The 12,647-nt window shown below is 47.9% G+C and overlaps 1 protein-coding gene across 1 annotated transcript in view; it reads right to left on the reverse strand.

The window, feature by feature from the left end:
* Nucleotides 1-8,210: 8,210 nt before the first annotated feature.
* TYR (tyrosinase) overlaps nucleotides 8,211-12,647 on the reverse strand; it is a 71,398-nt gene continuing 66,961 nt past the window's right edge. Inside the window, exon 5 of the mRNA XM_063127853.1 lies at nucleotides 8,211-8,494. Coding sequence (XP_062983923.1) covers nucleotides 8,274-8,494 — 221 coding nt within the window. The 3' untranslated portion in view covers nucleotides 8,211-8,273. The remainder of the gene's footprint in view (nucleotides 8,495-12,647) is intronic.

Here is a 12,647-nt window from a genome sequence, read left to right on the forward strand (position 1 = left end):
CTGGACCTCAGGAAAAACTTCGTGACTGTTCGAGCAGTATGACAATGGAATCAGTTACCTTGGGAGGTTGTGACCTCTCCCACACTAGAGACCTTCAAGAGGCAGCTGGACAACCATCTGTCAGGTATGCTTTGAGGTGGATTCCTGCATTGAGCAGGGGGTTGGACTAGATGGCCTTGTAGGCCCCTTCCAACTCTGCTATTCTATGATTCTATGATTCTACCTTATAGTTCAGAGGGTGGGCAGAAGATGAATTGGGATATGCTGGCCTTGACTTCCCCCAACCTGGTACTCTTCAGGTGTTTTGGACTACAACTCCCAGCATTCCTAACCATTGGCCATGTTGGCTGGTGCTGATGGTAGATGAAGTCCAAAAACATGTGGAGGGCTCGGGGGAAGCTGTTGTCTGTCATACCCCTAAGTCGATACTGTCCAGGTGGTCCAGGTGGTGGAACTTCGGGTTCAAACAAAGGAGATGCAGTAAGCCTTGAGTCTACTCCCCCCTATTAAGGGAAGAATGGCCCCAGTAGGACCGACCCCTCCCAGTTTAATCCTCTGTCAACAACGTACTCGCATTTCTCAGGCCTGTTTTGTTCTGCTCCAAGCTACAAATGGTAGCCGTTCCTTTCCTTCCGGACCTGAATCACTTCTCCGAAGATGCCTTGAGCAGTAACATCTTGCCATTGGTGGCCCAGCCATGCTGCGGAAGCAATGCTCGGTGAGGCTGATCCGATGAACAGCCTACAGAGTCAAGGAAAAGTTGGTGCGTGGTTCGGCCCCTCCGATTCAACGCTTCTGCCGCCACCTGCTTCTTGTTCATATTGATTGCCGCAGTTGACAGGGTTGCGCCTGGCGGAGAACCGCAGCATTATGAAAATAGATTGCCATGTAGAGGAGCTTTCAATAAAGCGCTCATGAAGCAATGAATATTCCCCCCCCCCCCAGGTTGTTCGTATTGGGAGACCGTTTGCGGCTTTGCAATAAAACCGCCTCCTCCACCCCGTTGCCGGAACGTTTAAGTAGGAAAAGGGGATTGTCTTGGAGGAAATAAATAAATCAGGACAATCAAGGGCCCATTGGTGTGACCTTCGTCTTGCCTCTGCATTGTGGGCAGGAGATTTAGAGAATGCAGAGAATGCTCTGGTGTTTCACAAGCGAACCGATTTTCCATCTGGAGGGGACGTGCAGATTTTGAGTTGCTACATCAATCTTTTCAAATGTGGTCTATAATTTTGAGAGATGTTATGAAACACAAACTGCATTCAGTTGGTCTTTGGATTCAGCAAACCAGGCTCCTTTTCTCTCTCCCTCCTTCCCCAAATATATCAGTGGACGGCTCAGCTTATTCCAAGCTGAATTCAAAGCCTCATCAACCAGTGGCAAAATCAGGGAGTTACGAGATCTGATCCAATCATTTAAAGTGATGTCTGTTTTTGCCATTAGGCCGCCACTGATCTGGAGTGTCAGCAAATATTTGTTTTTAAGAGAGAAATTTCATGGCCTCTGAGAGGCCATAGAATAATTCGGAATTCTGGATCTGAGGTCGGACACAGCCTCCCAACCTTGGACCCAGGACTCCAAGATCCCCTCCCCCTCCCAGCCAGATAGAGTGAACCCAGAGTGGATTCACTACCCCACTGACAGTGGAGCTACCAGCCTACACTGCCAGTGTTGGCCAAGCGACTTTCATCCAGAAATAGTTACGTCTTGAATTAGGGGAGAGCCTCGTGTGGCGCAGAGCGGTAAAGCAGCAGTTTCTGCAGCTGAAACTCTCCCCATGGCCTGAGTTCGATCCCAGCGGAAGCTGGTTTAAGGCAGCTGGCTCGGGTCGACTCAGCCTTCCATCCTCCTGAGGTCAGTAAAATGAGTACTCGGTTAGCTGGGGGAAAGGTAATAACAGCCGGGGAAGGCAATGGCAAACCACCCCGCTATAAGGCCTCCCAAGAAAATGTCAGCGAAAGCTGGCGTCCCTCCAAGAGTCAGTAATGACTCAGTGCTTGCACGAGAGGTTCCTTTCCTTCCTTCCTGAATTAGGGGGCCTTCTGAATGCAAAGCAGATGCTCCCCACCACACTCAAAATAAACAAACAAACAAATAAATAAATAAAAGGCTCTCCCATGGCATAACTCTCTATGAAATAGTTGGCTCAGAAACCTAAAATGTATGGAGGTGTTTATTTTAATTGATAAGGGAACTCATCAAGACTAAACGGAGAGACCATATGATAGCTCAGTGTGGTAGAGCACATGGTTTGCATGCAGAAGGTCCCAGGTTCAATTCCCGGCTTCTCCAGGTAGGACAAGGAAAGAATTCTCCCAGAAACCCTGGAGAGCCACTGCTGCCGGTCAGTGTTGACAATACTGGGCTAGATGGACCAATGGTCTGACTCACTATAAGGCAGCTTCCTAGATGAGCAGGCAGCTAAGAAAGGATCAGACAAACCAAAGCAGTTGTTGGTTCTGTGTTCTTTTATTTTTAAGGCAGGTTCAACTATTTTGTATTGGGAGGTTATACAATCCACGTCCATAACAAGATATTAAAACACACACACATTTGCTCAGGAATGCAACGGGCAGTACCTTTGTGCTATATGAACGATGGCATACAGTACATCGCAAAGGCTTGTTGTCGATGTAGGCCAATGCAGGCTATATTCATGCTATATCCTAAAAATGTCACTGGTTGTGTTGAAATGCAGTAATACAGCATTACGCAACCTGATACCCTCCAGATCAGCCTTCCTCAACCTGGGGCGCTCCAGATGTGATGGACTACAACTCCCAGAATACCCCAGCCAGCTGGCTGGGGCATTCTGGGAGATGCAGTCCAACACATCTGGAGCGCCCCAGGTTGAGGAAGGCTGCTCCAGATGTGTTGGACTTACAGGCTTTTCTACACAGGGCATTTATTGAATGTGATCATACAAACAGTGCCATGTGCCAGTCCATTTAGCTTCTGATTTTAGAAGACTACAGGGATCCACGATTTGGCTAAAATTGGGAAAACTTAGAGGTGAGATTCTCGATTTCATCAGGCATAGCCACACCACACGGTATAATCAGACAGCTCTCCTAAGGTGCTAAGTGAAATTTAGGCCACTGAAAAACACCTCCTTCTTTACTATGGGCCTTGCTAGATGGAGGTTTAGCCCGGTCATGGGGGGGGAAATCGTGGGATGGGGATGGGGGGACCCTTACCTTTCCAGTGGTGTGCTCCTGCGCACACCAGCCCCTTTAACAACAACAACAACAAAATGGCGGACGCGACGGGGCTTCATCGTGTCTGACGTGTAGATAGGCGCGACAGCCCGTGCTAATTGTAGCTCAGCCTTGCCGTGCCTGAAGCAACGATTTTCAGGTAGGTCTAGCAAGGTCCTTTGTTTAACATAAACTTCCTGGCTTCTGGTAGCTTCCATCTTTGTTTCTGACAATGTCCCAGAAGCTGTGTTGACTTCTGGGCCATGGTGACAGCAGCCATGTTTTTTCCAGATGATGTTGTGGAAGACAAACTCAACGTTGAGGGCACCACCAGACCGCTTCTTGCCAACTGCCCCTTTAACCCTTAGGCAACACTGGTTTTCATCAAAGTTCCCTCCGAAACACACATGCACACTTTTTCTTCCATAATTTGAGCACTGCCAGCAACCCTAGTTATGTGTAATGGGATTTCTAACTTCTGTTAGTGGTTTTGAGTGCACAAGCCAGGGGGTGGTTATGATTTCAGGTGAATAGATCTTACATAAAAGCAGCCGCCCCCACTGATGGTTACTTCACCAGTCACAATGATGGTTACTTCACCAGCCAGGGTAAGCAACCTGGTTACTCAAGGTATTTTGGATTACTGCTGTCTTAAACCCTGATCATTGTCCATTCTGGCTGAAGTTTATAAGAGTTGTAGACTGTTTCTACACAAGGCTGTTAATCGGCTGTTAATCTGCTGTTCCGTCACAAAATAGAGATCTGAGCACTACATGAGAAGCATTTCCTCTCCTGTTTTTCCATTACATAACCTCTGCAATAGAGCAGAATACTGCAAATGCACAAGAGGAAATCACGCTTTCTTGCGCTTTCACAATTAAATGCCGCATTTTCCCTGGTCTGAAAAAACTCAAAGTGCTGCTTAAGCAGAGGCAAAACTAGAGGGTCACAACATTGTCTGAACACTCATAAGCAGCTGTAAAAAATGATGAGCTTATTTCCCCTGCTGTGCTTTCTGGTCACATGCTTGGGAGGTTAGCATAATTACTCTCAGCAGTGTGGCTTGCCATGACATGCGAACCCAGCCAGGGTGGCTTGTTGCCATGGTTAACAAGCCACCCCAGAATCCTACAACAGCCCAAGGAGTCTAGATGGATTGTTAACCATGGCAACAAGCCACCCTGGATGGGTTCGCACAACATGACAACCTGTGTTGCTGAAGGTAATTATGCTAATTCCCCCTCCAGCATGTGAATGGCACGTGCAGGGCGGTTAACAAGCCACTATGGCTTATTAACCACCATGATTGTGTGAACCAGGTCAATAAGTAAGGGGGCTGGGGCCTCCCAACCCCTCAATAGTTTCAGCCAGTGGAAGTTGGAGGCTCAGATTTTGGTGGGGCTCTGAATCCATTCTAGATTTCAATCAGAACTAGGGATGTGCTCCGCTCCGATTAGGAGCGTAGAAGCAGTAGCGGATTGGCCTGCTCCGCCTTACCCAGAGGCGGAGTAGGAGCGGACCGCGGACCCCCTAGAAGCAAGGCGAAGAGAAGCGCCCATTTTTCGGAGCTCCGAGTTCAGGCGGAGCGCTCCGGTCGCCATCTTGAAAACATTTCGCCATAGGATTGCATTGCGGCAAATAATCGCGCATAACTACGTTGTTTTTGAAGCTATCATTCTGAAAATTCTTGTGCACAGAGAGTCGTGGATGGGGGTCATTTTGAGACCACTCTCACCTCTCTGCGTTGTCTGGGTCGCGTGCTATATTTTTGTGAAAATCGGGTCAACCGCGCGGCTCAAACGGCATTTTCGGCTTTTCGCCCATAGGATTGCATTGTGGGAAAGAATCGGGGATAACTGGGGGGGGGTTTAAGCTATCATTCTGAAAATTCTTGTGCACAGAGAGTCGTGGATGGGGGTCATTTTGAGACCACTCTCAACTTTCTGCATCGTACGGGTCGCGGGCTATATTTTTGTGAAAATCGGGTCAACCGCGCTGCTCAAACTGCGTTTTCGGCTTTTCGCCCATAGGATTGCATTGAGGGAAAGAATCGGGGATAACTGGGGGGGGGGTTTAAGCTATCATTCTGAAAATTCTTGTGCACAGAGAGTCGTGGATGGGGGTCATTTTGAGACCACTCTCAACTTTCTGCATCGTATGGGTCGCGGGCTAGAAGTTTTTAAAAAATCGGCGGGAAAAATACCTTTTTCAAAGGGCTGAGGGGCAGAGTCAGCTCCCGGTCATGATGATCCCAAAGTTGGAGGAGGGCATAGGCAAAACAGGTAACTTGGGATTCTGGGAAACTTCTCTTTCTTCATCTGAACGGGCTTTTCCCCGTGTTTTTTAACACAGTAGCCCCACCAAATGCACAAACACAACCTGAAATCATATACTAAGCCAAGAATAAGAGATAGAAACACAGCACTGCTCCCCACCCTAACCTTGGTGAACAACTGAATCGATGTGGTGCAAGGGGATGAGCTCCCCTAGGGCATCTCATCGTGGACGTGCCCCCACTCTCTCCTGCACTGGAAGGCCATTAGAGCCTTCCAAAGAGAGTAAAACGGTGGAGCAATGCCTATCATGAGTTGAAGTGAATGGTCACTTTTCAGTGGTGGAGCAATGCCTGTTATGAGTCGAAGTGAGCGTTTTACTTCTTCTCAGAGCTGTTGGTGGCTGTCAGTGTCTTGAACTGGCAGCTACTTCCCCCTCTCCCGGGCACGTCCCCCTATTGCTGGTAAAAGACAGATATAGCCTTTTTAAAAAAATTCTTCTTGCTGTTTATTCAGCAACACTGCTGCTTTTAATTCCACCCCTCCTTTGTTTATTGATTGATTTATTCCATTTTATATGCATTACTGGCTTATCCTTGGCTCACTTCTTTATGCCCCCAGAAATGCCAGCTGCATGCCTGCCTGCCTTCCCTCCCTCCTCCCCTGCCCACCTCGCAGGGATGTTGTGTGTGGGGTGCCCGATTTTCAAAAATTCGCCAAAAATCAGGGGATGATGGGATTGCTTTGAAACTTGGCGTGCGTGTGTATATCCCCATGAGGTGTCATGGTGCCAAACATGAGGTTTCTAACTTGAACAGAAAAAAAGTTGTATAATTTTTTAGCTTTCAATGCAAGCATATGGGGGGGGGGAACGGAGCTCCGGATCCGGATCCGGAGCTCCGGGCGGAGCGGAGCGGAAGTGGGCGGAGCGGGGGCGGGGCGGAGCGGCCCGATCCGGAAAATGGCGGATCTGCAAGTGAAGCGGAGCGGGGAGTCCGTGCACACCCCTAATCAGAACCATCCAAATATTCTAGATTAGCTGTCCAAGGTACTGAACCTATTCTGGAGATAGGGCTGAGCACCTCCAATAGCTCCTTTAGAGTTCTGGCTGGTTCTGACTGAGACCCAGAATGGATCACAGCCCCACCAAATTCGGAGCCACCAGCCTCCACTGGTTTGAGCACAGTTTGCCTGTTGACAATCCAGAGATTTGTGTCATTATAGCTTTAAAATGGTAAATGCTGCACGAATGTCCCCAACTCCTCTTCTTCCCTACCAGCCTTTCCTGCTTGCCCTGCAACACAGGGAAGGAAGAATTGGGTGAACCCGGAGCTGCTGCTCTACCTCCTGCACATTTTTGATTTGTAAGACACAAGGCAACTCTCTGCATTGCAGTCTGGCTGCGCTCTCCATAAGCCTGCAGTGGCCCCATTCAGAAGACACCTTAAACCATGGCTTTAACCATGGTGATTAAGCTAGAAAGCTGGGCTGTGTTCAGAAGACACCTTAAACCATGGCTTTAACCATGGTGATTAAGCTAGAAAGCTGGGCTGTGTTCAGAAGGCACCTTAAACCATGGCTTTAACCATGGTGATTAAGCTAGAAAGCTGGGCTGTGTTCAGAAGACACCTTAAACCATGGGTTTTACCATGGTGATTAAGCTAGAAAGCAGGGCTGTGTTCAGAAGACACCTTAAACCATGGCTTTAACCATGGTGATTAAGGTAGAAAGCTGGGCTGTGTTCAGAAGACACCTTAAACCATGGCTTTAACCATGGTGACTAAGGCAAAAAGCCTTATTCACTGTGGTTAAAGCCATGGTTTAAGGTGTCTTCTGAACTCGGCCCAGCTTTCTAGCTTAATCACCATGGTTAAAGCCATAGTTTAGGGCCACCAGATGAATGCTGAAAATCCCAACCCTTGGACTATTTTCTTCGACCAGCTCCGATCGTAGATGCAAAAGAACAGTTGAAGTATGTTGAGGAGTGACTAGCCTGCTTTTAGTGGCTGGCTTTCCATTAGCACCATAGAGAAACTGACCAAAGTTTAGGGTGACCATATGGAAAGGAGGACAGGGCTCCTGCAGCTTTAACTGTTGTGATGAAGATGGAATTTCACCATGTGCTGCATGCATACAAATGACACCTGCTGAAATTCCCTTTTCTAAACAACTGTTAAAGATACAGGAGCCCAGTCCTCCTTTCCATATGGTCACCCTACCAAAGTTGACATGGTCCTGTGACTGGATTTCCTGGTGTCTTTTCCAAGGTGAAAGTCAGTCAGTGGGTGGCCTGGGGGTAGGGTTGGGGCTCTGTTGCTTGAAGAGGGGGAATGGACCCTTTCCCACATTTTCCTGATCGAACCACCTGTCCCAGTGGAAACACCTTTCATAGTTCCTTTAGAATTCTGGCTGAAACCTGGAGCGGATTCATCACCCCACTGACATCAGAGCCACCAGCCTCCACTGACTCTGCCCCACCCACCCCAATCAAGTTCTCAATGGCTTCACTGAGGGGAGGAAGGGAAGAGACAGCTGTCAGTGTTGTACCACTGGGGCTACTAGGACTTTGGGGTGTACATGAGCGGTCATTTTGATGTGGAAAACATTGTATAGAAAGGGGTTAAACAACACCATACAACCCAAGTTTCCAAGCGCCCCTCATATAACCTGATTTTGGCCCTGATCCAACTTGGCACCCCTCCCACCTCCCCTCTTCAAGCGTTGGCAAAGACAGTAGGATCTCAGAGCTCAGATCACCCACATCACGTGGGGTCTGACCCGAAACATGGGCGATTGGTGGCGGTTATAAGTGCGACTGGTACATCACATGCTGATAGTCTTCGCTCTCCATGAGCAAAGGTTGCGTCTCCTCTGAGATTCTTTTCTTCTTCCGGCATGCTAGAGCGACGAGGAGTCCGATGATCAGGGTGACCACGGCACCGACCACCACGGCTCCCACCAGCCACGGCCAGATCTGACGGGCTTGTTCCAGGTATGGCACAAAAAAATTCTGGAAGGGGTTGGCTGTGAAGGAACACAAATGGAGAAAACGGAAGAATTCATAGGGAGCCAGAACATCCAAAAGGAACCAAGCGTCACCGTGAACTAGCTGCACCGATGATGACGTTCTTTCCGCCACGCCGTCACAAAGTGCTTCTAAAGTGACGCACCAGGGCTTTCTCCGCTGTGGCACCCCGGTTGTGGAATGAGCTCCCCAGAGAGGTCCGCCTGGCGCCTACACTGTACTCCTTTCGTCGCCAGCTGAAGACCTTTTTATTCTCTCAGTATTTTAACACTCAATTTTAACTTAAATTTAAATTTTACTGTTTTAACTCTGCATTTTAATTTTATATCAATTTTGCTGCGTGGTTTTTATCCTGGTTGTGCTTTTTATATTGTATTTTGTATTTGTGCTTTTAACCTGTTGGTTGTTTTATTATGGTTTTAATTTTTGTGAACCGCCCAGAGACCTTCGGCTATTGGGGGGGGGGGTATAAAAATGTAATGAATAAATAAATAAATAAATAAATAAATAAACAAACATTTGTCCTGAGTCCAAGGATTGCAGGGCCACCATGCAGCTACCCACTCTATGGCAACTGTCGCCCTCAAGCATACAATGGCCCTTTCTACACCTGCCTTCCCACCCCAGGGATCATCCCTGTGCATCCAAATGATGCAAAGGGGAACCCGGGAGGGATGATCCCACCATTTCCCCAGGATTTCTGGAACTGCTGTTATCCCGAGGACCGCGGGCACACCTGTGGTCCTGGGACCATCCCGAGGACAACAGGCAGTGTGGGCACCCATCCTGGCTTCTTCTCTCCTCCCTGTGAGTAGTCGGGAGGGAAGGAGCCGGGCCAGGGAGAGTCCAGGGACAGCAGGGGTGGGGTGGGGAGCAGGCTCAGGGCTTTTTTGGGGGGGGGGGGTAAGCTTACTTTTCGCTGAAGCACAATTGTGCTCCGGCTCCTGGTTGGTAGTTTTTTTAAAAAAAATGGTAGGCATGATGGGTACGATGTCCCTCTTCACTTCTGGGACATTGTGAGGCCGTCTGGACGCAGGACGATGATCCCGGAAGCTGGAATTCCTGGGATCATCTCCCCAGCATCCCTCTACACCCTTAGATGTAGAATGGGCCAATGACTCTGTCACTCGCACCATCTTGTGTCAACCAGCCAGGAAAGGAAGAAGTTGAATAGGGGCCGACCACTTTTAAATCCTAGGAAGGAACGAGGAGGTTTATTTATTTATATTTATTTAGAATATTTATATACCGCTCCCCACTGAAACATTTCGGAGCGGTGTACAAGGTAAAATGAAAATAAAAACAGAATAAAACAGTTAAAACTAAATTTAAAAAGAAGCAAAAATCAGAAATCCAAGGCTGCATGTTAAAGAAAGGCTTCTTGGAATAAAGATGTTTTCAGGAGGCGCCGAAAGGAGTACAAGGTCGGAGCCTGCCTGACCTCCAGAGGCAGGGAGTTCCACAGGAGGGGCGCCACCACGCTGAAGGCTCTTCCCCTGGTGGATTCCAATCGGAGGATGGATCTAGGTGGAACCACCAGGAGCAGGCCCTCAGATTACCTCAGTGACCGGGCAGGTTGGTAAGGGAGAAGGCGCTCTCTCAGGTATCCTGGTCCCAAGTTGTTTAGGACATAGGTTGACATGTAGAAGGAGCTTGAGAAATATACTGAAGGCAGATGGGGCTCAGGCATAGTTTCTTTCTACGGTACTCAGAGGTCAAGAGTTGTACAGGCCTTTCCCAGCATTCTCAACACTGTTGTGCATATGTGCCATACAAAATGGATGCTGGCACAATTCTGCTGGGAAATAGGGTGCACAGTCCCCGTGCGCCTTGTTCACCAGCAGAAGCATGGGGAATGCATCTGTGCAACTGCCTGCGGTTGTGGTGTGGCAACTTCAGGTTGTGGCTCAGTGGCGCAGGGGTGCAGCCCTCCCCCACCCCCACCCCCACCCCCCGTGCAATAAAGGAATGGGTTCAAACGCGACAGTGAAAGGTGCCATTAGTGAATAAGCTGCCCAAATGTTGCTTCCTGATCTGCCCCTGCATTTTCTTCCTTTGCCATCTCCAACTTCCATTGAATAATTGCTTCTGCAATCATCTCAGGCGCATTCCCAATAGATCTTTCCCGGTCTTGTCTGAGTTCTCCAGATGATAGTTACCTGCTCCAATAGGCTTGAAAGGAAATCATAATTACATTTTTTTTTTAAAAAAAAAAAAATGGCTGTTTGTGCTAATAATTAAGTCAATGCAGATAACGGTTGTAATAACCCACATCGTTATTTTTATTTATTTATTTTCCCGCACGAGGGGGATGTTTCCCTCCCTCTACTCCACACGTCTCTTTTCAATTAACTTTCCTTTCCTTTCCCCCTGTAGTTTGAGGAAACCCCACTGGCCAAATTTCTCTTGCTAATCATTTATTTTTCACTTGACATTTTAATTACCACACCCCTCAGTCACGTTATTGGAGTTAAACGTGAACGCATACACACAAACACACACACACACACACCATGAGGATATTTCCGATACACTATCAGTTCTGTGCTTTTCTGCACAAGGTTATAATCCACTGCATCCTTTTTTGATTTTGTCACAGAATTGAGATCTGAGCACTACATGAAGAGCATTTCCTTTCCTGCTTTTCTTCTACATAACCTCTAGGTGGCACTGTGGTGTAGCAGAATAGTACAAATACACAAATAAAAAAAATGGTTTCTTTCACTTTCCTAATTAAATGCTACATGCTCCCTGCTCTAAACAACAACAACAACAACAACAACATGTGCAGGAAGTACTCATTAGGCACAGAAGCAAAACTGGAGGGACATCTCATCCTCTAAAGAACTCATAAACAACTATGAGTAGGGAAAGATGAGCACATGATAAATACCAGGAAGGGCAAGGGGCCAGCACACAAGTGGTAGGTCTCCCTTCTTTGGGGGATAGGGCCATCATGCATGGCCCTTTTCCCACTCTTAGCCCCCCGACCTGCGTCCTTTGGAATGCCTGAACGTTATTGAGATTCTTTAAAGTTACTGGCATTTATGCTCACTTATATGAATTAGTTGTGTTTTTTTCTAGTTCCCCCGTAGGTAGCAGTCATGGGGACTTTTTCATCTTGTTCCACCTTTAGATTCCCAAAGAAAGAATGCCTGAAGAGGGCTTAACTCTAAAGGCTGGGGAATGCTGGGAGTTGTAGAATTTATTTCTGTCTAAACATGCATAGGATTGCACCGATGGACCAGCCTGCCAGCAGTCTCTTCCTGCTTCTTTTTGCAACTCTGAACAGGTTCTATTCCAAGGCGAAGCAGAGCTGAGAGGTGATTCCTGAAAGCAATTTCCTGGTATCAGGGCAAGATACACATTAAATAAATAAGGCCACCATTTCTACCTGCAGTTTTTAAGTGCCGGAAATGGAGGTGAAGTCAGGGGCTCTCTTTCCTCATGCTGCAGAATAACTGGCCAGAGATGACCACAACCACAGCATCAAAGGTTCCTTCAGGATGGCACTGAATCATCTCTTAGTTAGGCTGTGTTTAGCAGAAGAATTGGACGGGATACACTGAATGCTATTTGGGGCCAATTTGCTAAGGAAAATGAGGGATGTCAGAGTAATCCGGTTTGGGGCTCAGCTTCATGGATCCCAAGCTTGCCCGATTTAGCACACACCCACCCAGGCAAGGTTGTGTTTCTCCGCTTGTCCACCAGCTGGCATCTTATGCAAAATGGCGGTAAGCCTTTTATGGAAATAGTGCAACTTATGCAATGTTGAAGCATAAATGGTCTAATTATACCTCTTACGCCCGCAATTTTGCATAAATCACGCTATTTGCAGCCGCCATTTTGTGCGAAATGGTGATTTCCGTAAAAGGCTTACCTGTCACTTCGTATAAAATGGTGGCTTGTGGAAAAGAAGGATTCCGCCCACCACCCACTGGGCATTCATGGACATCTAGCGACTCACTCCACATGCACACCGGAGTCAGGCAAGGGGCAGGGGGAGGCGGTGAGCAGCACCTGAAGCAGGTGTGGAGGCATTCGCCCATCCCCAAGCACAACGCAACACACACACACGTGGTGTCGAAAGACAAAATATTTTCATGGGGCAACATTGCCCAGAGTGCTTAAACGTTCTAAACAATCATTCCG

Source organism: Elgaria multicarinata, chromosome 5 (genome assembly GCF_023053635.1).
Source record: "Elgaria multicarinata webbii isolate HBS135686 ecotype San Diego chromosome 5, rElgMul1.1.pri, whole genome shotgun sequence".
NCBI lineage: Eukaryota > Metazoa > Chordata > Lepidosauria > Squamata > Anguidae > Elgaria > Elgaria multicarinata.